This window comes from Nerophis ophidion, linkage group LG26 (assembly GCF_033978795.1).
Source record: "Nerophis ophidion isolate RoL-2023_Sa linkage group LG26, RoL_Noph_v1.0, whole genome shotgun sequence".
In the NCBI taxonomy this organism is placed as follows: Eukaryota; Metazoa; Chordata; class Actinopteri; order Syngnathiformes; family Syngnathidae; genus Nerophis; species Nerophis ophidion.
In genome coordinates this window covers 34036461-34063511 of record NC_084636.1, presented here as the reverse complement: position 1 = coordinate 34063511, position 27051 = coordinate 34036461, and the positions used below count along the sequence as shown (strand labels likewise).

The 27051-nt window shown below is 38.0% G+C and overlaps 1 protein-coding gene and 1 long non-coding RNA gene across 2 annotated transcripts in view; both read left to right on the top strand.

The window, feature by feature from the left end:
• The first annotated feature begins 1367 nt into the window (after window positions 1–1367).
• LOC133543336 (proteasome subunit beta type-11-like) lies at window positions 1368–5167 on the top strand. Its single transcript, XM_061887851.1, has 2 exons — window positions 1368–4008; window positions 4219–5167. Exon 2 carries the CDS (start codon window positions 4253–4255, stop codon window positions 5069–5071), a length of 819 nt encoding a protein of 272 aa, XP_061743835.1. The 5' UTR covers window positions 1368–4008; window positions 4219–4252; the 3' UTR covers window positions 5072–5167.
• A 2207-nt stretch (window positions 5168–7374) lies between these two features.
• Window positions 7375–27051, top strand: part of LOC133543636 (uncharacterized) — a 31742-nt gene continuing 12065 nt past the window's right edge. The window contains exons 1-3 of the long non-coding RNA XR_009804433.1: window positions 7375–7431; window positions 7505–7560; window positions 9805–9890. This is a non-coding gene — a long non-coding RNA (uncharacterized LOC133543636). The remainder of the gene's footprint in view (window positions 7432–7504; window positions 7561–9804; window positions 9891–27051) is intronic.

Here is a 27051-nt window from a genome sequence, read left to right as displayed (position 1 = left end):
CATGCTAGGTTAACAACACCAGCATATCTATGTGAGCTACATGCTAACATTACATTTTAACATTATTCCTGGTTAGCAACACTAGCAGAGCTATGTGAGCTACATGCTAACATTACATGCAACCTGCTAGGTTGGCAACACTAGCATAGCGATGTGAGCTACATGCTAACATTACATTTTAACATCATTCTAGGTTAGCAACACTAGGTAGCTATGTGAGCTACATGCTAACTTTACATTTTAGGTTAGCAACACAAGCATAGCTATTTGAGCTACATGCTAACATTACATTTTAACATGATTACAAGTTAGCAACACTAGCATTGCTATGTGAACCAAATGCTAACATTACATCTTAACATCATGCTAGGTTAACAACACCAGTATAGCTATGTGAGCTACATGCTAATATTACATGCATTAACCTGCTAGGTTGGGAACACTAGCATAGCTATGTGAGCTACATGCTAACATTGAGTTTATCAACGTGCTATGTTAGCAACACGAGCGTAGCTATGTGAGCTACATGCTAACATTACATTTTAACATAATTACAAGTTAGCAACACTAGCATTGCTATGTGAGCTACATGCTAACATTACATTTTAACATCATGCTAGGTTAACAACACTAGTGTAGCTTTTTGAGCTACCTGCTAACATTACATTTTAACATCATTCTAAGTTAGCAACACTAGCATTTCTATATGAGCTACATGATACCATTACATTTTAACATTATGCTAGGTTAGCAACACTAGCATAGCTATGTGAGCTACATGCTACCATTACATTTTAACATTATTCCTGGTTAGCAACACTAGCAAAGCTATGTGAGCTTCATGCTAACATTACATTTTAACATCATGCTAGGTTAACAACACTAGTGTAGCTTTTTGAGCTACCTGCTAACATTACATTTTAACATCATTCTAGGTTAGCAACACTAGCATTTCTATATGAGCTACATGATACCATTACATTTTAACATTATGCTAGGTTAGCAACACTAGCATAGCGATGTGAGCTACATGCTAACATTACATTTTAACATCATTCTAGGTTAGCAACACTAGGTAGCTATGTGAGCTACATGCTAACTTTACATTTTAGGTTAGCAACACAAGCATAGCTATTTGAGCTACATGCTAACATTACATTTTAACATGATTACAAGTTAGCAACACTAGCATTGCTATGTGAACCAAATGCTAACATTACATCTTAACATCATGCTAGGTTAACAACACCAGCATAGCTATGTGAGCTACATGCTAACATTACATTTTAACATTATGCTAGGTTAGCAACACTAGCATAGCAATGTGAGCTACACGCTAACATTACATTTTAACATCATGCTAGGTTAGCAACACTAGCATAGCTATGTGAGCTACACGCTAACATTACTTTTTAACATCATACTAGGTTAGCAACACTTGCACAACTATGTGAACGACATGCTAACACTACATTTGTCACTAAGAGTAATTCAAGGGAGTGTTGAGTAAAATGATGTCATCATGTTACGCAGACTCCTCCCCTCACAGTGTGGCCGCCTCCCCCTCTGAGCTGTGCATGCATGTTTGCAGAGTGTGCTGGTAATGAGACACCTCACCTCATGCTGCTTGGTCACCTACCAGGGATTCAAACCTCAGGAGAGCCTGATCAGCACTATGTTCAGCTGGCAGGACTTCAGGACTCTGTGGACCCAGGACACAACTTGTGGGGGAGGAACTGAGAGGAGAGCGTCGGTCGGGATGAATTATTTGCTGACTCTTCCGCTTGGGGGGGAGGAGCATGTCGGCTTTAGTCCGCTATAAAAGTTGCTCATTGACCAGGTCAGTCCTAGTTCAGGTTCTAGGATCCTATAGACGCTTCAGTTTCAGTTGGAGAAGTTTAAGTTCTAGGAGTTTAAGTTGGAGAAGTTTAATTGTTGAAGTTTAGGTTGTAGAAGTTTAAATCCCAGGCATTTAGATATTAGAAGTTTTAGTTTTAGGAGTTTAGGTTGGAGAAGTTTAGGTTGTAGAAGTTTAGGTCGTAGAAGTTTAGGTTGTAGAAGTCTAAGTTCCAGGAGTTTAGGTTTTAGAAGATTAGGTCGTAGAAGTTTAGGTTGTACAAGTTTAGGTTTTAGAAGTTTAGGTTGTAGAAGTTTGGGTTGTAGAATTTTCATTTGTAGAAGTTTAAGTTGTAGAATTTTAGGTCGTAGAAGTCTAAGTTCTAGGAGTTTAGGTTTTAGAAGATTAAGTCGTAGAAGTTTAGGTTGTACAAGTTTAGGTTGTAGAAGTTTAGGTTGTAGAAGTTTGGGTAGTACAAGTTTAGGTTGTAAAAATTCAGGTTGTAGAAGTTTAAGTTCTAGGAGATTAGGTGGTATTAGTTTATGTTGTAGACATTTAATTTGTAGAAGTTTAGTTTGAAGAAGTATTGGTTGTAGAAGTTTAAGTTATAGAAGTTTAGGTTGTAGAAGTTTAAGTTCTAGGAGTTTAAGTTGTGGAAGTTTAAGTCATAAAAGTTTAGGTTGTGGAAGTTTCGGTTGTAGAAGTCTAAGTTCCAGGAGTTTAAGTTGTATAAGTTTAGGTTTTAGAAGTTTAAGTCGTAGAAGTTAAAATTTTAGAGGATTAAAATCTAGGAGTTTAGGTTGTAGAAGATTAGTTTGTAGAAGTTCAGTTCATAGAAGTTTAAATCCTCGGAATTTAGGTTGTAGAAGTCTAAGTTCTAGGGGTTTAGTTTGTAGAAGTTTGGGTTGTAGAAGTTTAAGTTCCAGGAGTTTAAGTTGTAGAAGTTTAGGTTTTAGAAGTTTAAGTCGTAGAAGTTAAAATTTTAGAGGATTAAGGTCTAGAAGTTTAGGTTGTAGAAGATTAGTTTGTAGAAGTTCCGTTCATAGAAGTTTAAATCCTCGGAATTTAGGTTGTAGAAGTCTAAGTTCTAGGGGTTTAGTTTGTAGAAGTTTAGATCGTAGAAATTTAGGTTATAGGAGTTTAAGTCGTAGAAATTTAAGTTTTAGAGGTTTAAGTTCTAGGTTGTAGAAGTTCAGGTCGTACAAGTTTAAATCCTAGGAATTTAGATTGTAGAAGTTTAACTTGTAGAAGTTGATGTTGTAAAAGTTCAGGTCATTGAAGTTTAGGTCGTAGAAGTTCAGGTGGTAGAAGTTTAGGTTGTAGATGTTAAGGTCGTACAAGTTTAGGTTGTAGGAGTTTAGCTTGTAGAAATTTAGGTTTTAGAAGTTCAGGTTGTAGAAGTTCAGGTCGTAGAAGTTTAGGTTGTACAAGTTTAAGTTGTAGAAGTTTTGGTCGTAGAAGTTTAGGTTGTAGAAGTTTAGGTTGTAGAAGTTCAGGTTGTAGAAGTTTAGGTTGTAGAAGTTTAGGTTTTAGAAGTTCAGGTCGTAGAAGTTTAGGTTGTAGAAGTTTAGGTTGTAGAAGTTTAGGTTGTAGAAGTTTAGGTTTTAGAAGTTCAGGTTGGAGAAGTTTAGGTTGTAGAAGTTTAGGTTTTAGAAGTTCAGGTTGGAGAAGTTTAGGTTGTAGAAGTTTAGGTTTTAGAAGTTCAGGTTGGAGAAGTTCAGGTTGGAGAAGTTTAGGTTGTAGAAGTTTAGGTTTTAGAAGTTCAGGTCGTAGAAGTTTAGGTCGTAGAAGTTTAGGTTGTAGAAGTTGAATTTGTAGAAGTTTACGTTGTAGAAGTTTAAGTTGTAGAAGTTTAAGTTGTAGAAGTTCAGGTTGTAGAAGTTCAGGCCGTAGAAGTTTAGGTTGTAGAAGTTTAGGTTGGAGAAGTTTAGGTTGGAGAAGTTCAGGTCGTAGAAGTTTAGGTCGTAGAAGTTTAGGTTGTAGAAGTTGAAGTTGTAGAAGTTTAGGTTGTAGAAGTTTAAGTTGTAGAAGTTTAAGTTGTAGAAGTTCAGGTTGTAGAAGTTCAGGCCGTAGAAGTTTAGGTTGGAGAAGTTTAGGTTGGAGAAGTTCAGGTCGTAGAAGTTTAGGTCGTAGAAGTTTAGGTTGTAGAAGTTTAAGTTGTAGAAGTTTAAGTTGTAGAAGTTTATGTTGTAGAAGTTTAGGTCGTAGAAGTTTAGGTTGTAGAAGTTTAAGTTGTAGAAGTTTAGGTTGTAGAAATTTAGGTTGTAGAAATTTAGGTTGTAGAAGTTTAGGTTGGAGAAGTTTAGGTCGTAGAAGTTTAAGTTGTAGAAGTTTAGGTTGTAGAAGTTTAGGTTGTAGAAGTTTAGGTTGTAGAAGTTTAGGTTGTAGAAGTTTAGGTTGTAGAAGTTTGATGCAATGGCGTTACAAGACCTGTGCGGCTTCAAAGGTGGCCAGAAAAGTGGACATGTGACTTGTGGACTGTTTGGTCCAACCTCTCTCTTCCACTTCTACGTCCCGCCCGGTCTCCACCAAAGACACCTTGGAAAACTTCGACCCTTCCAGACCTCCTGGACCGGCTCAACACCTTGTCGGCGTGTGTCGCCGCCATTCGCCACGTCTCACGGCACCACCACCCTGGCCTTTACCTTCCAGGGCGGCGTGCTGGCGGCGGCAGACACTCGCTCCAGCTGCAGCGGCCTGGTGGCCAGTCCGGACTCGGACAAGGTGGAGCCCATCCACAGCCACCTGGTGGCCACCAGCTCGGGCACCTCGGCCGACTGCGGCTTCTGGAAACGCCTTCTGGGGCGGGAACTGCGGCTCTACCAGCTGCGGCACGGGCGCCGCTTGTCCACCTGCAGCGCCGCCAAGCTGCTGTGGCACATGCTCCTCCCCTTCAAGGGCAGCGAACTGTGCGTGGCCACCACGCTGTGTGGGTGGGACACCGGCCCCGCCCTCTTCTACGTGTGCAGCGACGGCACACGCCTCCAGGGGACGCTCTTCTCCGTGGGCTCCGGGTCGCCCTACGCCTACGCCGTCCTGGACCAGGCGCTGGACTGGCGAATGACGGAGGAGGAGGCGGCGCTGGTGGCGAAGGAGGCGGTGACGCGGGCGGCGCACAGGGACGCCTACTCTGGGAACGCGGTGGACGTCTACCACGTGTCCGCCCGGGGCTGGAGGCGCAGGACCAGGGAGGACCTAAAAGACCGCCTGTGTCCGGACCCGGCGCTCGAGTGAAGCTGCAGGAAGTCAACCTCCATTTTTTTGTCACATCATTTGGCAACATTTCTGCTTTTTGTTTGGATTTTTATTGCTTGGAAAACAGTTATGAGAGAAAATAAAATATATCAACAAAATGTTTGCTGTCTTTGACTGATTGAATAGATAAGGGAGCAGATATATACATATGTTTATATATATATATATATATATATATATATATATATATATATATATATATATATATATATATATATATATATATATATATATATATATACATACATACATATATATATATATATGAATAAATATACGTTTATATATATATATATATGTACATATATATAAACGTATATATGTATAAACATATATTTATTCAGATACATATATATATACATATATATGTATGAATATATGTATATACATATATGTAAAAATGTATACATATATTCATACATTTAAACGTATATATGTATAAATGTATACATATATATAAATATACGTTGATACATACATAGATGTAAACACACACATATATAAATATAAGTTTATACATATATAGATATACACACACACATATATATATACACATATACATATATATACATATATGTATATGTATATATATTCAGACATATATATGTATAAATGCATACATTTATATAAATATACGTTTATACATATATGTATAAACATACATATATTTATATGTGTATATTTATATATATCTATACATGTATTTTTGTATATGTATATATATTTGTGCATATATATGTATAAACGTGTATATATATATATATTTATACTTATATATGTATAAATGTATATATATATATATTTATATGTATATATATATATACAGTATATATTTATACATATATATTTATATATATATATATTTATCCATATATGTGTGTGTGTGTGTCGTTCCTCCTGCACCCGTCAAAGAGGCAGCTGTGGACTCTCTTGCCTCCTCCCACTGGCCGCCCCCGTTGAGAAAACGTGGCTTCCCTCAGAGAGACTGGCGGTCACCATAAAGGTTGTACAGATATGACCATATAATCTCACTAAAACACTTGTAAAACAATAAGCAGATAAGGGATTTTCCAGAATTATCCTAGTAAATGTGTCTAATTGCATCTGAAACGCTCTGCCGTCTAGTTTTTTTTATTTTTTATTTATTTATTTTATTTTATTTTATTTTATTGTCTTTCACTCTCACTTTCCTCATCCACGAATCTTTCATCCTCGCTCAAATTAATGGGGAAATCATCGCTTTCTCGATCTGAATCACTCTTGCTGCTGGTGGCCATGATTGTAAACAATGTGAGGATGTGAGGAGCTCTACAACCCCTGACGTCACGCGCACATCGTCTTCTGCTTCCGGTACAGGCAAGGCTTTTTTATTAGCGACCAAAAGTTGCGAACTTTATCGTGGATGTTCTCTACTAAATCCTTTCAGCAAAAATATGGCAATATCGCGAAATGATGAAGTATGACACATAGAATGGACCTGCTATCCCCGTTTAAATAAGAAAATCTCATTTCAGTAGGCCTTTAAGCTTTTGTATTAAATGGTTATTTGAATTTGTTGTTGTATTAAAAAGCTAAATTTACATCAGTTTATTAATATGAGTAAATAAGGGTTTTTGTACTAAATTATTGATTTGGTTTGTTTTTGTATTAAAAAGATAAAATTGCATTGTTGTATTAACGTGAGTAAATAAGGGTTGTTGTATTAGATTATGAATTTAGAATGTTTTATTAAAAAGATAAAATTGCATTGTTGTAGTAACGTGAGTAAATAAGGGGTTGTTGTATTAAATTATGAATTTAGATTTTTTTTTTTATTAGAATGATAACATTGCATTGCTCTATTCACATGAGTAAAGGAAGTTGTCGTATTAAATTATTAATTTAGATTGTCTTTGTATTAAAAAGATACAATTTTATTGTTGTATTAAAATAAGTAATTAAGGGTTGTTGTATTAAACTATTCATATAGATTGTTGTTGTATTAAAAAGGTAAAATTATATTGTATGAAAATGAGTAAATAAGGGTTTTGTATTAAATTATTGCAACCTGGGTGACGAAACATCATTAAATATCCTTTTAAAACCCCATTGAATATTCTTTGTAATTAAATCTTCCTATTTAAATAATTGTATTTAAATATCCTCTCAAATATTATTTCTAATTAAATATATTTCTATTTAAATATCATTTTACTTAAATATCCTATTTATTTTCGTGTCTTTGCGTGCGTCATTACGTCACGTGGTCACATGACCGCGCGCGTCATTGCGTCACGCGGTCACCTGACCTAAGGCGGGAAGCATAAAATCCAGGAAGTGCGAGAGGGACGTTGCTGCAGGTATGTGACTCGCTTTTGACACTAATTACTAACTAAGTTCTTTTAACTGAAATGTAATAATGTCGAACTGCAGGAGCCAACTACTGAAGCCGTGCGAGAGTGTTTAAGTGGGATTTATCTGCGGAATTGGTGAGTTGCATCTGTGTAGCTTAGCCGCTACATTCATTTTGAATGGAGCTGTTAGCATCTACTTCTATGCCTGTTTCTTTGAATATTGTCAACTGAATGAAACGTTAGCAGTCTCAACAATTGTCTGATTTGTTTCTGGGTTGTGTTAATTGTTTGATGCTTGTCAATGCTATGCATCAAATTGTGATTTATATTTATATAGCGCTTTTCTCTAGTGACTCAAAGCGCTTTACATAGTGAAACCCAATATCTAAGTTACATTTAAAGCAGTGTGGGTGGCACTGGGAGCAGGTGGGTAAAGTGTCGTGCCCAAGGACACAACGGCAGTGACTAGGATGGCGGATGCGGAAGCGGGAATCGAACCTGCAACCCTCAAGTTGCTGGCACGGCCACTCTACCAACCGAGCTATACCGAAACTTAAATAAAACAAAAACGAAACAATACGGATCACCTTACAAAGAATAACTTGAGCATTTTGAAATGTTTTTTAAAATGTAAAGTGCTATATAGATTAGATTAGATAGATAGATAGTACTTTATTGATTCCTTCAAGAGAGTTCCTTGAGGAAAATTAAAATTCCAGCAGCAGTGTACAGAGTTGAGATCAATTTAAAGAAAAAAGTAACAAGTAAATAATGGGGGTTTAAAAGGAAACAAAATAGAGAAATATTACAAAAAGAATAAAAACAATGGGAATAACAATATAACAGTAAAATAAGAATATAATAAGACAAAGTAGGCAGTAGTGACCATGTTATGAAAACGTATTGCACTGTTAATGTTTTGCATCCCCTGTCATCCTAATACCCCCCGCCCCCCCGTCCCAGAGAGGAGTTGTACAGTCTAATGGCGTGTGGGACAAAGGAGTTCTTGAGTCTATTAGTCCTGCACTTATAGATAGTACTTTATTTATTCCGTCAGGAGAGTTCCTTCAGGAAAATTACAATTTTCAGCGCAATCCCATTCAAGATCAGACAAACATTACAGGGAGACAGAACAGGATCGCTGACGGGTCTGCCGGCTTCCAGCGCCCCTTACAAAAAAGATGACATACAGGTAAACGGGGGGGGGGGGGGAAGATAGAAGATAAAAAAAATCGGTCTTAGCCTGGGCCCTGGAGTGGGGGTGCAGATTGAAGCCAAGGGAAAAAAAAAGAAAAAAACAACTCATAGCCATAGTACACATCCCTCTTCCATGTGTGTAAGAGGGAAACATCAAACATCAAAGAACACAGAGGACATTAAAGCAGCAGATACAACCAGACACTCTACATACAGCTATGAATAAAAACTAAAATAAACATATCCACTGTGGTGGCCTCTGCGGTGTTCCACGCCATCGTCCGCTGGGGTGGAGGGAGCATGGCCAGAGACAGGAGCAGACCCAACAAAGCAACCAAGACAGCAGACTCCACTCTCGGCCAGTGTCCAGTCCGCATGGATGAGCGAGGATACGTCCAAGGAGACTGAGGTGTCCGACACCTGCTCACCCAGCCGAGACACCGCGAAGCCTCTCCGTCCCAGTAGCTCAGTGCTAGCTCCGCAGTCCTGTCCCCTCATCCACATCTCCTCCAGTCCCTCCAAACAGACTCCGGTGTGGCAGACACCCAGCAGCTGGTCTCCATGGCCAAAAGGCTCCCGGGAGGCAGATCCAGAAGTCCACAAAAAAAGCACCACAGAGGTCACGAAAGTGCCACCCCTTGTCACACTGTCCCAAAGGGTCCTGGACCAAAAGGCAAGAAAAATATAATAACACATGAAAACAGAAAGACATTATTAATATTATTATTATTAACAATGTTTATTAGTCTATGACAGAAACGATTTAAAGTCCATCAATTTGCCTGAAATAAAAAATAAATAAATCATAAACGATAAACATTGTTTGACTGACTTGAACTACTTGATAGAAGAAAAACAACAACTCAATAACCAATTCAAATCTGTATGTAATGCACAGTATATGTAAAAAATGTAACATCTATGCATTTTATGATGCAGTCCACTCAACCACTGTCTGCCATGCACTTTATTTGTGGTTGCAATTGGTAGATTTTGATATTAGAGAATTAATATTTTGATATAAAATTATTATATTATTTATTCTAATTGGATTCATGAATTATTGTACAATATTAAGAAATATGCTTGCTATTTGAATACAGTATTATTTAGTATTTAGTATCTGAATGTATTTTGTGTGCGCGCACTGGAAAATTGCCTGGTCCTGCCCTTGTTGTACAGGACATGTCTGATGGCGAGCTAGAGTCTGAAGCTTTATGCCTGGAACCGAACCAACCGAACTGAATCCACCCAACCGAGCCGGGCGGGTAGGAGGCTCCTCAGCAGCCGCTCTGTTTTTTTCCCTTTGGTTTTTCATAACGCAACAAGTTCATTTCTGTCCTCCCTGAACTTTCACATTTAGCCGTTACCTTCACTAAAACCCCTCTGGACACGGCCACCACAACGTGGACTTTGCGAGGTCGTTTAATGAACTGTCATGTTGCGCCTATACCATTCTTGGTAAAAACAAGGACTGAATCAAGTAGCAGAGGTGGGTAGAGTAGCCAGAAATTGTACTCAAGTAAGAGTACAGTTACTTTAGAGATTTATTACTCAAGTAAAAGTAAGGAGTATTGAGTAAAAGTAAAAAGTATGTTGTGAAAAAACTACTCAAGTACTGAGTAACTGATGAGTAACCTGATTACGGCAAAAAATAATGCACAAAAACATAAAAATAGCAATGAACAAATTATGTAATATCTCTTAAGCAACTAAAACAATATTATATATTAAATAATAGTACATTAAAATAAAATGAAAAAAATGGCACATTGAGCCACAATAACTTAATCAATCAATCAATCAATGTTTACTTATATAGCCCTAAATCACTAGTGTCTCAAAGGGCTGTACAAACCACCACGACATCCTCGGTAGGAAAACTCACACCCAGTGGGACGTCGGTGACAATGATGACTATGAGAACCTTAGAGAGGAGGAAAGCAATGGATGTCGAGCGGGTCCAACATGATACTGTGAAAGTTCAATCCACAATGGATACAACACAGTCGCGAGAGTCCAGTCCAAAGAGGATCCAAGACACAGCAGCGAGAGTCCCGTTCACAGCGGAGCCAGCAGGAAACCATCCCAAGCGTAGGCGGACCAGCAGCGCAGAGATGTCCCCAGCACAGCACCATAGCCTCAGTAGGAATTCATTGATTTGATTGATTGATTAAAACTTGTATTAGTAGATAACACAGTACAGTACATATTCCGTACAATTGACCACTAAATGGTAACACCCCAATAAGTTTTTCAACGTTTATCAATTACTTAATAAATGACCAAGTCGAGGTGATCTACCTCATATATACATACACACACATATCGTACATACACACACAAATCATTTATACACACACATATCATATATATATACATATATAATTTATATTTATTTTGCTGTTTTTGTTGACATGTTAAAGGTGTTTTAATGAATATACATGCATGTTTAACATATATATTCCTATCTTTCATGAAGACAAGAATATAAGTTGGTGTATTACCTGATTCTGATGACTTGCATTGATTGGAATCAGACAGTAATGATGATAACGCCCACATTTTCAAATGGAGGAGGAAAAAAGTTTCTCTTTTCTGTCTAATACCACATGAAAGTCGTGGGTTTTTGGCATCTTATTTGTCCAGCTTCCATATTCGTTGTTATACACTTTACAAGAAATACATTGGCGGCAAACTCCGTAGCTTGCTAGCTTGTTTGCGCTGGCTTTTGGAGACTCTTATTTTGTTAGCGCAGGCGCGATGGAGCGGCGCTTTTATTGTGAAGACAGGAACTGTGCGATCAGTCTTTAGGCTTTTGACAGGAAGTACGGTTGAAATAAAAAGTGTTTTTTTTCCTTTATCCAATCCACTAAATTTATATAGCACATTTAAACAACAATAACGTTTCCAAAGTGCTGCACAGCCATGTTATAAACAATATTATGCTCCACCAATGACTGAATAAAACAAAAAATGAATAAAAATAAAACCAATAAAAACAAATATGATTAAAAACTATTTTAAAGGGTAAAATCAATTAAAACAGTAAAATAAAAATAAAAGTGTATAAAAAACAGAGGACAACAGAGGACCACACAACTCACGTAGTGTTAAAAGCCAAAGAATAAAAGTGGGTCTTAAGACGAGACTTAAAAGAGTCCACTGTGGAAGCAGTTTGAACATGGAGCGGCAGAGTGTTCCAGAGCTTAGGGCCGACCACAGAGAAGGCCCTGTCTCCCCTGGTCTTAAGTCTGGTCTTGGGCACTACGAGCTGGAACTGGCTCTCGGACCTCAGAGATTTGGATGAGGTCCGAGATATATTCAGGTGCCAGTCCATGTAAAGATTTAAAAACAAACAGCAATGTTTTGAAATCAATTCTAAAATGAACAGGGAGCCAGTGCAAACTCTGAAGAATTGGGGTTATATGCTGGCGTTTCCTGGCCCCTGTTAAAAGTCCTGCTGCCACCTTCTGGACTAACTGCAACCGGGAGAGAGCTTTTTGGCTAATGCCAGCATAAAGTGCATTGCAGTAGTCCAGGCCGCTTGACATAAAAGCATGCACCACTTGTTCAAAAAGGTTAAAAGATAAAAAGGGTTTAACCTTTACTAAAAGACGAAGGTGATAAAAACACGATTTTAAAACGCCATTGTCTAGTTTAAAATGGCTGTCTATAGTGACGCCAAGTCTAAGCACATCATTTTGCGATGGTCCCAAGTCAGTGAGGGCCGGACCAAAAACTAAAATTTCCGTTTTTCCCTCATTCATTATTAAAAAATTCTGGGCTATTAGACAGTTAAGAAGGGGTGAAATCGGCATGTAAATTTGGCAGTCATCTGCATAAAAGTGATAAAACACTCCATGTTTCTTAAAAATATCTCCAAGAGGGAGGAGATAAAGAGCAAACAGGATGGGGCCTAAAATAGATCCTTTACACTTTTGATTGATTGATTGATTGATTGAAACTTTTATTATTAGATTGCACAGTACAGTACATAATCCGTACAATTGACCACTAAATGGTAACAACCGAATACGTTTTTTAACTTGTTTAAGTCAGGTCATGTGACCGCCTGGCTCTGTTTGATTGGTCCAACGTCACCAGTGACTGCATGATATTGGTGAAACGCGGGCATGCGTAGATTCTACTTTGAAGCTCTGTCATTAACCAAAACAAACATTAATAGATCGATTAAAAAAAAAAAGTAGCGAGTAGCGAGCTGAATGTAGATAAATGGAACGGAATAAAAGTAGCGTTTCTTGTCTATAAATATACTCAAGTAAAAGTATGTTGCATAAAAACTACTCGTAGAAGTACAATTTATCCCAAAAGTTACTCAAGTAAATGTAGCGCGTTACTACCCACCTCTGTCAAGTACTGTATCACATTGTAAATATTGAACGTTCTGTAATTTATGTTTCAAATCCAGGCTCGGGATCTTTCTGTGTGGAGTTTGCATGTTCTCCCCGTGAATGCGTGGGTTCCCTCCGGGTACTCCGGCTTCCTCCCACCTCCAAAGACATGCACCTGGGGATAGGTTGATTGGCAACACTAAATTGGCCCTAGTGTGTGAATGTGAGTGTGAATGTTGTCTGTCTATCTGTGTTGGCCCTGCGATGAGGTGGCGACTTGTCCAGGGTGTACCCCGCCTTCCGCCCGATTGTAGCTGAGATAGGCGCCAGCGCCCCCCGCGACCCCGAAAGGGAATAAGCGGTAGAAAATGGATGGATGGATGTGAATGGCCATTCGAATTTACATGTCTTTTTGTTGTTTATTTTTCCTATAATTCTTTAATATAATTTGGTACCATTTAAAGTTAAAACCTGTGTTCAGTCTTCATTACTCTCCATTCCTAGAGCTGAATTTAGTTTCTTCTCATCTGGCCCAGTTATATAATTCATTGTTTACTTAATACTTGTACAGTGCTTTACTTAAGTAACATACAGGCTACATTATTAATTAAGATTGTTTTTGTATTAAAAAGAAAAAAATACTGTGTTATAATGAGTAAATAATGGTTGTTGTATTAAATTATTGATTTGGATTGTTATTGTATTGTTGTATTAAAATGAGTCATTTAAGTTGTTGTATTAAATGATTATTTTAGATTGTTGCTGTATAATTTTTTTTAAATTGTATTGTCTTAACACGAGTAAATAAGGGTTGTTGTATTAAATTATTAATTTAGATTGTTGTTGTATAAAAGGATACAATTGTATTGCTGTATAAAAAATTAAGCAATTATATTGTTGTGTTAACTTGAGTAAAGAAGGTTGTTTTATTGAATACAAATATTATGTTGTTGTATTTAATGATTATTTTAGATTATTGTTGAATTAAAAAGATGGTTTACAGGTTGTTAAATTATTTGATTTAGATTGTTGTATTAAAAAGATAAAATTTCATTATTTTAACATGAGTAAATAAGGGTTGTTGTAAAACATTATTAATTTAGATTGTTTTCTTAAAAATGTAACATTTTATGGTTAAATTAAAATAAGTAAATTAAGTTGTTGTATCGAATGATTATTTTTAGATTGTTTTATTAAAAAGATGAATTTGTATTAGTGTATTAACATGAGTAAATAAGGTTGTTGTATTAAATTATTAATTCAGATAGTTTTTGCAATAACAAAATAAAGTTGTATTGTTGTATCAACATGAGTAAATAAGGTTGTTGTATTGAACTGATCAACCTACTCAGTTGCCCCATAAATAGAAGATAAATTATTACTTTAGATTGTTTTATTAAAAAGATAAAATGTTATTGTTGTATTAACACAAGTAATGGAGGTTGTTGTATTAAATTATTCATTTAGAATGATGTTGTATTGAAAAGATAAAATTGTATTAGTGTATTAAATGGAGGGTTATTGTAACAAACTATTCATATAGATTGTTGTATTAAAAAGGTAAAATTATATTGTTGTATGAAAACGAGTAAATAAGGGTTGTTGTATTCAATTATTATTTAGATTGTTTTTGTATTAAAACGATAAAATTGTATTGTTGTATTAACATGAGTAACTAAGGGTTGTTGTATTAAATTGTTAATTTAGATTGTTTTATTAGAAAGATTAAATGTTATTGTTGTATTAAATTATTGCACAAAAATATAAATTATATTGTTGTATTAAAATGAGTCAATTAAGTTGGACTAAATTATCAATTAAAATTGTTTTTGTATTAAACGATGAAATTGGATTGTTGTATTAACACTAAGATAGGGTTGTGTATTAAATTAATTTAGATTGTTTTATTAAAAAGATAAAATTGCATTATTGTATTAACATGAGTAAATAAGGATTGTTGTTCTGCATTATTAATTTAGATTGTTTTATTAAAACGACGCAATTTTATTGTTGTATTAACACGAGTAAAGGAGGTTGTGGTATTAAATTATTAATTTAGAATGATGTATCAAAAAGATAAAATTGTATTGTTGTAGTAACATGAGTAAAGAAGGGTTGTTGTATTAAATTATCAATTTAGATGGTTGTTGTATTAAAAATAAAAAAATATTAAAATGAGTAAATAAGTGTTGTTGGGTTAAAATTATTGATTTATATCGTTTTTGTATTAAAATATAAAATATTGTTCTATTAACATGAGTAAATAAGGGTTGATTAATTAAATTATTAATTTAGATTGTTTTCGTATTAAAACGATGAAATTGCATTGTTGTATTAACACGAGTAAATAGGTGTTCTTGTATTAAATCATTAATTTAGATGGCTTTATGAAAAAAGATAAAATTGCATTGTTGTATTAACATGAGTAAATAAAGGTTGTTGTTTTACATTATTAATTAAGATTGTTTTATTAAAAAGATAACATTTTATTTTAGTATTAACATGAGTAGAGAAGGTTGTTGTAATAAATCATTAATTTAGATCGTCGTATTAAAAATATAAATTGTATTGTTGTATTAAATTGAGTCAATTAAGTTGTTGTATTAAAAAGATACAATTGTATTGTTGTATTAAAATGAGTAAAAAGGGTTGTTGTATAAAATTATTAATCTAGATATGTTTTATTAATAAGTTAACATTTTATTACTGTATTAACATGAGTAAAGAATTTTGTTGTACTAAATAATTTAGATGGTTGTTGAATTAAAATGAGTAAATAAGGGTTGTTGTATTAAATTATTAATTTAGATTGTTTTATCAAAAAAAAACATTTTATTATTGTATTAACATGAGTAAGAAGGTTGTTGTATTAAATTGTTAATTTAGGTGTTTTATTTAGAAGATACAATTTTATTGTTGTATTACAGTGACATGAATCAAGAAGGTTGTTGTATTAAATTATTTATTTAGATTGTTTTATTAAAAAGATACCATTTTATTGTTGTATTAACATGAGTCAAGAAGGTTGTTGTATTAAATTATTAATTTAAGTTTTATTAAAGAGATACAATTGTATTGCTGTATTGCCATGAGTTAATAAGGTTGTTGTAATAAATTATTAATTTAGATTGTCATTGTATTAAAAATTAACAATTGTATTGTATTAAAATGAGTAAAAAGGGTTGTTGTATAAAATTATTAATCTAGATATGTTTTATTACTCAGACAACATTGTATTACTGTATTAACTTGAGTAAAGAATGTTGTTATACTAAATAATTAATTTAGACGGTTGTTGTATTAAAATAAAAACATAGTATTAAAATGAGTAAATAAGGGTTGTTGTATTAAATTATTAATTTAGATTGTTTTATCATAAAACCATTTCATTATTGTATTAACATGAGTAAGAAGGTTGTTGTATTAAATTGTTAATTTAGGTGTTTTATTAAAAAGATACAATTTTATTGTTGTATTAACATGAGTCAAGAATGTTGTTGTATTAAATTATTAATTTAGATTGTTGTTGTATTGAAAAGATAAAATTGTATTGTTGTATTAAAATGAGTAAAAGAGGTTGTTGTATTAAATAATGAATTTAGATTGTTGTTGTATTGAAAAGATAGAATTGTATTGTTGTATCAAAATTAGTAAAAGAGGTTGTTGTATTAAATAATGAATTTAGATTGTTGTTGAATTGAAAAGATAAAATTGTATTGTTGTATAAAAGGAGTAAATGAGGTTGTTGTATTAAATTATTAATTTAGATTGTTGTTGTATTGAAAAGATAAAATTTTATTGTTGTATTAAAATTAGTAAATGAGGTTGTTGTATTAAATTATGAATTTAGATTGTTGTATTGAAAAGATAAAATTGTACTGTTGTATAAAAGGAGTAAATGATGTTGTTGTATTAAATTATTAATTTAGATTGTTGTTGTATTGAAAAGATAAAATTGTATTGTTGTATTAAAATTAGTAAAAGAGGTTGCTGTATTAAATAATGAATTTAGATTGTTGTTGAATTAAAAAGATAAAATTGTATTGTTGTATTAAAATTAGTAAAAGAGGTTGTTGTATTAAATAATGAATTTAGATTGTTGTTGTATTGGAAAGATAAAATTGTATTGTATTAAAATTAGTAAATGAGGTTGTTGTATTAAATTATGAATTTAGATTGTTGTTGTATTGGAAAGATAAAATTGTATTGTTGTATAAAAGGATTAAATGAGGTTGTTGTATTAAATTATTAATTAAGATTGTTGTTGTATTGAAAAGATAAAATTGTATTGTTGTATTAAAATTATTAAAAGAGGTTGTTTTATTAAATAATGAATTCAGATTGTTGTTGAATTGAAAAGATAAAATTGTATTGTTGTATAAAAGGAGTAAATGAGGTTGTTGTATTAAATTATTAATTAAGATTGTTTTGCATTAAATTGATAAAATTGTATTGTTGTATTAAAATTATTAAAAGAGGTTGTTTTATTAAATTATGAATTTAGATTGTTGTTGTATTGAAAAGATAAAATTGTATTGTTGTATAAAAGGAGTAAATGAGGTTGTTGTATTAAAAGAAAAAGGGGGCGTGTCCTGGAAGGCTGCAAGAAACAGCAAACGGCGAAGGACTGATGAGGACATGAGAGTCCTGCAGGGTACCTCTTCATGTTTTCTCCTCAACATCTGATGAATCATGCTCACTCCGTGTGTGTGTATGTGTATGTGTACGTACGTGTGTGTGTGTGTGTGTGTGTGTGTGTGTGTGTGTGTGTGTGTGTGTGTGTGTGTGTGTGAGAGATGACGACTACTCGCTCCTTGGCATTTGCCCATAAAAAGCAGGACTTGTAAGGATGCACCACCAGAGCGAGCACTATTTACATTCACGGTCTATGTTGAGGATCTACAGTACGTGGCCCCCCAGTCAGAAAGTTCGGGGGCCCCTGTCTTAAAGAAAACATGAAGACTCCATAACGTAGAGCGCAATAACGAGTCCGAATACCAAGCGTTTCAATTTGAATTTTCAATACCCGAAGGTCCGACAGTTACATGTTCGCTGACGTCAGTAAATCAGACCGATGACCATGAATTGTCAGCACAGCATTTATTTGTACAACCCAATCCAAAAATCCAAACAACCTTCCCTAGTCATGGCGCAAAAAAATGAAAAATAACGCAAAAAGTCAACACACATGGTCACACATTACACAACCTGCTCTTTGAACCTTGTGGTTATTATTAACCTACTCAGTGGCCTTGTGGTTAGAGATGGGTAGGTCGTGAGTTCAAACCCCGGGCCAAGTCATAGCAAAGACTACTTGGGAAGGAGCGTCCAGAAAGTATTGTTCCTGTCTCACATTCCTGGTACTGACAAGAAGGTCTGATGAGGATTAGCGGAACATAATCCAGTGGATTAAAACCAGCCAAGACTCGGAGTTAGCGCGTTCACCTCGGACTTTGTCCCTCCTTGTGGCGGGGTTTTGATCTTTGGTCTTGAAGCGTCTCGCCAGGTTCTGCAGCTTGGACGAGTGTTCTCAGGCTAGCACGCGAGCAACACTTTGGCGGACGAAAACAAGTCACGCGGCATAAAAAAAAAATAACCCGCACTTCGTTACGAGAGGAAATAAAAGTACCATCGACGAGGAATCGCACTGCTGGGCGGGAAAAACTGTAAGGGTGGAATTCCATCTTGGCTTCGGGGACGCCGCCTGAGTCCACGAACCTAATCGTCTTGTTTCCCGCCGGAGAGAACATTAAGTAGACATCTTTGTCCGGTTCAAACACTGATGACATCTATTAAACAAGACATAAAGCAAGGAATTAAACAGAGACATAATTCATCTTTTTAGACCAGTTGATCCGCCGTTTCTTTTCTTTTCTCCTCTGCCCCCCTCTCCCTTGTGGAGGGGGGTGGGAGGGCACAGGTCTGGTGGCCATGGACCTCCAGGTCCAGAGTCAGGATCTGGGGGGTGGACCGCTCGCCTGTGCATCGGTTGGCAACATCACTGAGCTGCTGACCCATCTCCGCTCAGGATGGTTTCCTGCTGGCCCCACTAAGGACTTGACTCTCACTATTATGTTAGATCCATTACGGACTCGACTCTCACTATTATGTTAGATCCACTATGGACTGGACTCTCATTATTATGTTAGATCCACTATGGACTGGACTCTCACTGTAATGTTAGATCCACTATGGACTTGACTCTTATTACGTTTGATTCACTATGGACTGGACTCTCCCTATTATGTTAGATCCATTATGGACTGGACTCTCACACTATTATGTTAGATCCACTATGGACTGGACTCTCACACTATTATGTTAGATCCACTATGGACTGGACTCTAACACTATTATGTTAGATCCACTATGGACTGGACTCTCACACTATGTTAGATCCACTATGGACTGGACTCTCTCTATTATGTTAGATCCACTATGGACTGGACTCTCACACTATCATGTTAGATCCACTATGGACTGGACTCTCCCTATTATGTTAGATCCACTATGGACTGGACTCTCACACTATTATGTTAGGTCCACTATGGACTGGACTCTCCCTATTATGTTAGATCCACTATGGACTGGACTCTCACACTATTATGTTAGATCCACTATGGACTGGACTCTCCCTATTATGTTAGATCCACTATGGACTGGACTCTCTCTATTATGTTAGATCCACTATGGACTGGACTAGAAATCTTTATTTATTAATTGAATCCCTTGTTTCTTTTTCAACAAGATTTTAGTTATTTTTATATCATTTTTTCCAAATAGTTCAAGAAAGACCACTACAAATGAGCAATATTTTGCACTGTTATACAATTTAATAAATCAGAAACTGATGACATAGTGCTGTATTTTACTTCTTTATCCTTTTTTTTTTTTCAAACAAAAATGACTTGCTCTGACTAGGGGGTACTTGAATTTTAAAAAAATGTTCACAGGGGGTACGTCACTGAAAAAAGGTTGAGAACCACTGCTCTAAAAGCCGTAGATGTTATTGTCACATATGCATGCACAGTAGATGGCAGTATTGTCTTGTTTAAGAGTGTCACAACATTGCTGTTTACAGCAGACAAAATGCTTTACGGTAGACAAAAATGTGACTGCTGTTGTTGTGTGTTGTTGCCGGGCTGGGAGGACAGTAATGAGACTGCCTAAAAATAAACCCACATAAGAAACCAAGAACTCGCCCTCGATCATTCTACAGTTATAACGTCATTGGGCAGACACGCTGTTTATATTGTGGGAAAGCGGACGTGAAAACAGGCTGTCAACACGTCACTCGGGTCCACATGGAGCTGGACGGGGCGTGGCGTCCAGCGCCGCCTGAATTTCGGGAGTTTTTCGGGAGAAATTTTGTCCCGGGAGGTTTTCGGGAGAGGCGCTGAATTTCGGGAGTCTCCCAGGAAATCCTGGAGGGTTGGCAAGTATGCTCACATAGCTACACTATATATATTAACCTTACGTGATGTTAAAATTTAAAGTTAGCATGTAGCTTACACAGCTAAGCTAATGTTGATAACCTAGCATGATGCTAAAATTCAAAGTTAGCATGTAGCTTACACAGCTAAGCTAATGTTGCTAACCTAGCATGATGTTAAGATGCAAAGTTTCCATGTAGCTCATATAACTATGCTTGTGTGGCTAACCTAACAGGATGTTGAAATGTATTTTTAGCATGTCGCTCACATAGCTATGCTCGTGTTACTAACCTAGCAAGACGTTAAAAAGTAAAGTTAGCCTGTAGCTCACATTGCTACACTAGTGTTGCTAACCTACCATGATGTTAAAAAATAAAGTTAGCATAAAGCTCACACAATTGTACTAATGTTGCTAACCTAGCATGATGTTAAAATGTCATGTTAGCATGTTGCTCACATAGCTACACTATAGTTACTAACCTAAGAGGATGTTAAAATTCAAAGTTAGCATGTAGCTCACAAAGCTGATATTACTAACATATCATGATGTTAAAATGTAAAGTTACCATGTAGCTCATATAACTATGCTAGTGTGGCTAACCAAGCATGATTTTAAAATGTATTGTTAGCATGTAGCTCACATAGCCATGCTGGCGTTACTAACCTAGCATGATGGTAAAATGAAATGTTAGCATGTAGCTTACACAGCTATGCTCACGTTACTAATCTAGCATGATGGTAAAATCAAATTTTAGCATGTAGCTCTCATAGCTGTGCTAATGTTGCTAACCTAGCATGATGTTAAAATGTCATGTTAGCATGTTGCTCACATAGCTACACAATAGTTACTAACCTTAGAGGATGTTAAATTTCAAAGTTAGCATGTAGCTCACAAAGCTAAGCTGATATTACTAACATAGCATGATGTTAAAATGTAAAGTTAGCATGTAGCTCATATAACTATGCTAGTGTGGCTAACCAAGCATGATGTTGAAATGTATTGTTAGCATGTAGCTCACATAGCCATGCTCGTGTTACTAACCTAGCAAGACGTTAAAAAGTAAAGTTAGCATGTAGCTCACATTGCTACACTAGTGTTGCTAACCTAGCATGATGTTAAAAAATAAAGTTAGCATGTAGCTCACACAGTTGTGCTAATGTTGCTAATCTAGCATGATGTTAAAATGTCATGTTAGCATGTTGCTCACATAGCTACACTATAGTTACTAACCTAAGAGGATGTTAAAATTCAAAGTTAGCATGTAGCTCACAAAGATAAGCTGATATTACTAACATAGCATGATGTTAAAATGTAAAGTTACCATGTAGCTCATATAACTATGCTAGTCTGGCTAACCTAACAGGATGTTGAAATGTATTTTTAGCATGTAGCTCACATAGCTATGCTCGTGTTACTAACCTAGCAAGACGTTAAGTAAAGTTAGCATGTAGCTCACATTGCTACACTAGTGTTGCTAACCTAGCATGATGTTAAAAAAAAGTTAGCATGTAGCTCACACAATTGTGCTAATGTTGCTAACCTAGCATGATGTTAAAATGTCATGTTAGCATGCTGCTCACATAGCTACACTATAGTTACTAACCTAGGGTTAGGGTTAGCATGTAGCTCTCATAGCTGTGCTAATATTGCCAACCTCATGATGGTAAAATGTAATGTTGGAATATAGCTCACATAGAGCTATGCCAGTCTCGCTAACCTAGCAAGATGTTAAAAAGTAAAGTTAGCATGTAGCTCACATTCTTAAACTAATGTTGCTACCTTAACACAATGTTAAAATGTAATGATAGCATCTAACTCGCATAGTTATTCTAACTCCCTAACGTTACGTGCTTGCATGTGATACATGGCATCTATTACATGGGGCAAGTGCTCGGTTACAGTGTATATGTCAAGAGTGGACTCCAGCATGAAGAAACAACACAATGTTGTGTTAAAAATGTTACACAATAGTATTTGAAAAAGGCTGGCGTGTCGGGACAATCTAATGAAGTGTCCGGGGCACAAATAGGCAACATGGCAGCGTCTTCAATCATGCACGAGGCGCTCCGGGTCAGAGTCTGCCGGGTGCGTGCCAGAGTGCGTTGTGGTCTGCACAGAGACCCTAAATGCTGGGCAGTGTCCCCTCATCAAAAATAGCAAAAGGCTTTTAGAGAAGGCACTCGTCCTCCATGCAGACGCATGAAGACTAATGGAGGGGAAGGCAGGGGGCGAGAGAAAGGGGGAGAGAGAGAGAGAGAGAGGGAGGGAGGGTGAGAGAGAGGATGGACCTGAATGATATCACATGAACATCAGTATCTTACACACACGTTGGACGACTTCAGCTGCGACTGAGAGGATTATCACCTTCACTCTGGTTGGTATCAATTTTATTATTATCTGTAGTAGTAGTATTCTTCTTCTTATTATTATTATTATTCTTATTATCATTATTGTTATTATTATTATCATTATCTTCTTCTTCATCTTCTTTTCTTCTTCTTCTACTTCTTCTCACGCCTCCTCAAACATCTTCCTCCTTACTGATTGGACGCACACAAGTATCAACAACTCATACCTGTATCATCACCTTATACCTGTATCATCACCTTATACCTGTATCATCACATCACACCTGTATCATCACATCACACCTGCATCATCACATCACACCTGCGTCATCACCTCATACCTGTGTCATCACCTCATGCCTGTATTGCCGCATGATACCTGTGTCATCACATTGTACCTGTATCATTACCTCATATACCTGTATCATCACCTCATGCCTGCATCATCACATCCTACCTGTATCATCTCATCATACCTGCATCATCACATCATACCGGCATAATCACGTCACACCTGTATCATCAAATCATAACTTTATCATCACACCACACCTGCATCATCACATCATTTACCTGTATCATCTCATCATACCTGTATAATTACATCATTTACCTGTATCATCTCATCATAGCTGTATCATCACCTCATTCTTGTATCATCTTAACATAGGTCTATCATCACCTCATACCTGTATCATCACTTCATACGTGTATCATCTTAACATAACTCTATCATCACATCACACCTGTATCTTCACATCTTACGTGTATCAGCACCTCATACCTGTATCATCATATCATACCTGCACATCACGTCATACCTGTATCATCATATCATACCTGCGCCATCACATCATACCTGTATCATCACATCATACTTGCACCATCATATCATACATGCATAATCACATCACACCTGTATCATCACATCATACCTGCACCATCACATCACACCTGTATCATCACATCATACATGCATCATCACATCACACCTGTATCATCACATCATACATGCATAATCACATCATACCCGTATCATCACATCATACTTGCACCATCACATCATACATGCATAATCACATCACACCTGTATCATCACATCACACCTGTATCATCACATCATACCCGTATCATCACATCCTACCTGCACCATCACATCATACCTGGTGGGTTGGCGGGCAGTCATACAGCACAGCATGGTCTCCACCCCCTGGTTGGCCCTATCGGCTTGTGCAATGCTTTGGGTGTGGTAGCCAGAGGACAGACTGACCGTGGCCCCGATCCCCTTGCAAAGGGTCTGCCAGACCCGAGAAATGAATTGTGAACCACGGTCAGACACAAGATCCCTGGGGAATCCATGGATCTTGACTACATGTTGGACGAGCAGGTCAGCAGTTTCGGCAGCAGAGGGAAGCTTGGACATTGGCACGGAGTGGGTAGCCTTGGAGAATCTGTCCATGAGGGTGAGAACGGTGGTGTTACCTAGCGAGGTGGGAAATCCTGTGATGAAGTCCAGGACTATAGTACACTAGGACTGTGGGCAGTCTTGTTGCGGGTGCAAATGTTACACGCAGTGACCAGAACTGACGTTGAATAAATGAGAGGGATCCATGGATTCCGGGATGACAGGTTAGCAAATTTGAGTGTGTCCAGTCCAGTACCTTAGGTCTCAGAGGTTGGGGAACAAACAGCTTGTTCAGGGGTCAGCTGTCGGGACCAGGGTTGGAGTGCAGGGCCGTTTTGACCTGCCTTCGCTCTCCCACGTTACCATTCCTTTGACAGGGGCAGGGGTCAAAAGAGGGCGTCCGCTTAGACATTCCACGAGCCAGGTCTGAAGGAGAGAGTGTAATTGAATCTACAGAAGAATTGTGCCCTGCGCGCTTGTCGATTGTTTAGCCTTCTGGCTGAGCGAACGTGGATGAGGTTGCAGTGGTAAGTCAAAGCCAGAAATGGGTGTTTGGCCCCCTCCAGCCAGGGCCTCCACTCTACCAGAGCATTTTTGATGGCCAGAAGCTCCCTGTACCCCACATCGTAGTTCCGCTCAGCCGGTAAGAGCCGGTAAGAACCACGAAAGAAGGCCCATGGGTGCAATACATTGTCATACCTGGAACGTTGGGACAGCACTGCCCCAATTCCAGAGTCAGAGGAATCCACCTCGACCGTGAAAGGACTGTCAGGGTCGGAGTGGAACCAGCACAGGAGCGGCCTCGGTCCAGAGAAAAGCAGAGAGTGTGGAAGTCTAAGCGTGGCTGAAGTCCTTAATGAAACGACGGTAGAATCCGGAGAAACCCAAGAATATTCTGAGTTCAGTACAAGTGGTGGACTGTGGCCACTCCACCTCTGCCTCCACCTTCTTGGGGTCTGATCTGATGGTTCTCTTCTCGATCATGTGGCCAAGAAAGCTGACAGATGCTGAGTGAAACTCGCACTTCTCGGCCTTAACAAGCAGACGGTTCTCGAGAAGGCGCTGTAGGACCAGGCGGACATGCTGCTGATGTTCCTGAAGATTCTGAGAAAACACAAGAATGTCGTCACGGTATACCACAACAAACTTCTCGAGCATGTCTCGCAGGACGTAGTTGACCGATGCCAGGAAGACAGCTGGGGCGTTGGTAAGACCAAATGGCAAAGTGGCCCAGGGGAGTATTGGAGGCCGTCTTTCATTCGTCTCCCTCTTTAATCCGGACTAGATGGTAGGCATTGCGGAGGTCAAGCTTGGTGACGATGGTAGCTGGGGCGAGGGGCTCGTAGGAAGAACTCATGAGGGGTGGAGGGTACCTGTTCTTGACTCTGATATGGTTTGGTTGCCGGTAGTTAATAAAGGGTCGCAAAGACTCATCTTTCTTGTTGACAAAGAAAAACCCTGCAGCTACCGGGAACTTGGAAGGAGTAATGATGCAGGAAGAGAGTCTGTGATATAATTCGTCAAGGCCTGCTTTTTGGGTAAGGAGAGGTTGTACAGTCGGTTCGAGGGAAGGACAGCGTTGGGCATGAGTTTGATGGCACAATCATAGGGTCTGTGCGGGAGTAAGGAGAGTGCTTGCTCCTTGCTGAATACTGCAGCAAGACCATGATAGACCAAGGGAACTCCAGCAAGGTAGGAGGGGGGTGACAAGGGCTTAGGGATACTCGAGATGGGTACTGCAGCCTTGAGCCAGTTGGCGTGGCAAGCCGTATTTCAGGCTAAGACCCTCCCTGACGTCTAGGAAATCTGGGGGTAGCCAAGAGCGGCAGATGACTAGGGTAGGAACAGGGGCACTTAGGATCCAGAGGCTGATGATCTTTGTGTGATTACCCGAGAGGGTTAGGGATACTGGTTTTGTGCGGTGTGTGATGGGTCCCAGGGAATGACTGTCCAAGGCCTTAGGTATCCAGGGGCAAAAGGTCAGTCGGCTTGGCGAACAAACTCCCGATCCATAAAATTTTCGTCGGCTCCTGAATCCAGATATGCTCCCACCTTCAGACTCTTCGAGCTCCAAGACAGGGTGGCAGGGAAGAGAATGCCGGGTTCATTGTGGGCCTGGGGAATGGCGGTGTGGCTCACTAGTATTCCCCCTTACTAGTGAGCCTGATCTTTTGGCCTGGTTGGTCATGCCTGGATGACATAACCTGCCAAACCGCAATAGAAACAGAAGCGCTGCTGAAACCTCCTCTCCCTCTCCTCCGCAGCTAGGCCTGTCTTGCCTAACTGCATTGGTTCCTCCAGTCTAGCAGGTGAAAGGGAAAAGCCTCGTTGGTCTGGCCGACCGTTGGGAGCAGATGAGGAGTAAGAGCTGGTCTGAGTCTCCTGTAAGGGAGGTCTGACTCTCTCGCAGGCTGCTTGTCTCCACTCGGCTGCTCCCTCATTGAGCCTCTGGTCCTTGCTGAGGTCGTGGTAGCTTGCTGGCTGGTCTCGCAGCAAACTGTCCTTGACATCATCGCCTAGTCCCTGACGGTATGCGCTCAAAAAGGCCTTGTTGCCCCACCCACTGTCAGCAGCAAGGGTGCAGAATTCAAGGGTATAGTCCGCGACCGAGCGGGACTCTGCTGGATGAAGTGAAGGTGCGAGGCGGGGTGCTCAAAGACAGCCCCCCCACCCCACCTGCATCATCACATCATACCTGTATCATCACGTCAAACCTGCATCATCGCATCATACCTGTATCAGTGTGTGGGGAGGATGTGGTTGAGTAAGTGTATAATCCACATGATGTTTCATCATGACTTCCTGTTGTAGTAATGGTCATGTGACACATGAAGCCTCGCTAACGAGACACGGTCACGCTCACGGCGCTTTAGTGCATCCAACCTCT

Excerpts from the sequence above, each read along its gene's own strand:
- LOC133543336 (XM_061887851.1), top strand. The coding sequence starts at position 4,253 with ATGGCGTTACAAGACCTGTGCGGCTTCAAAGGTGGCCAGAAAAGTGGA.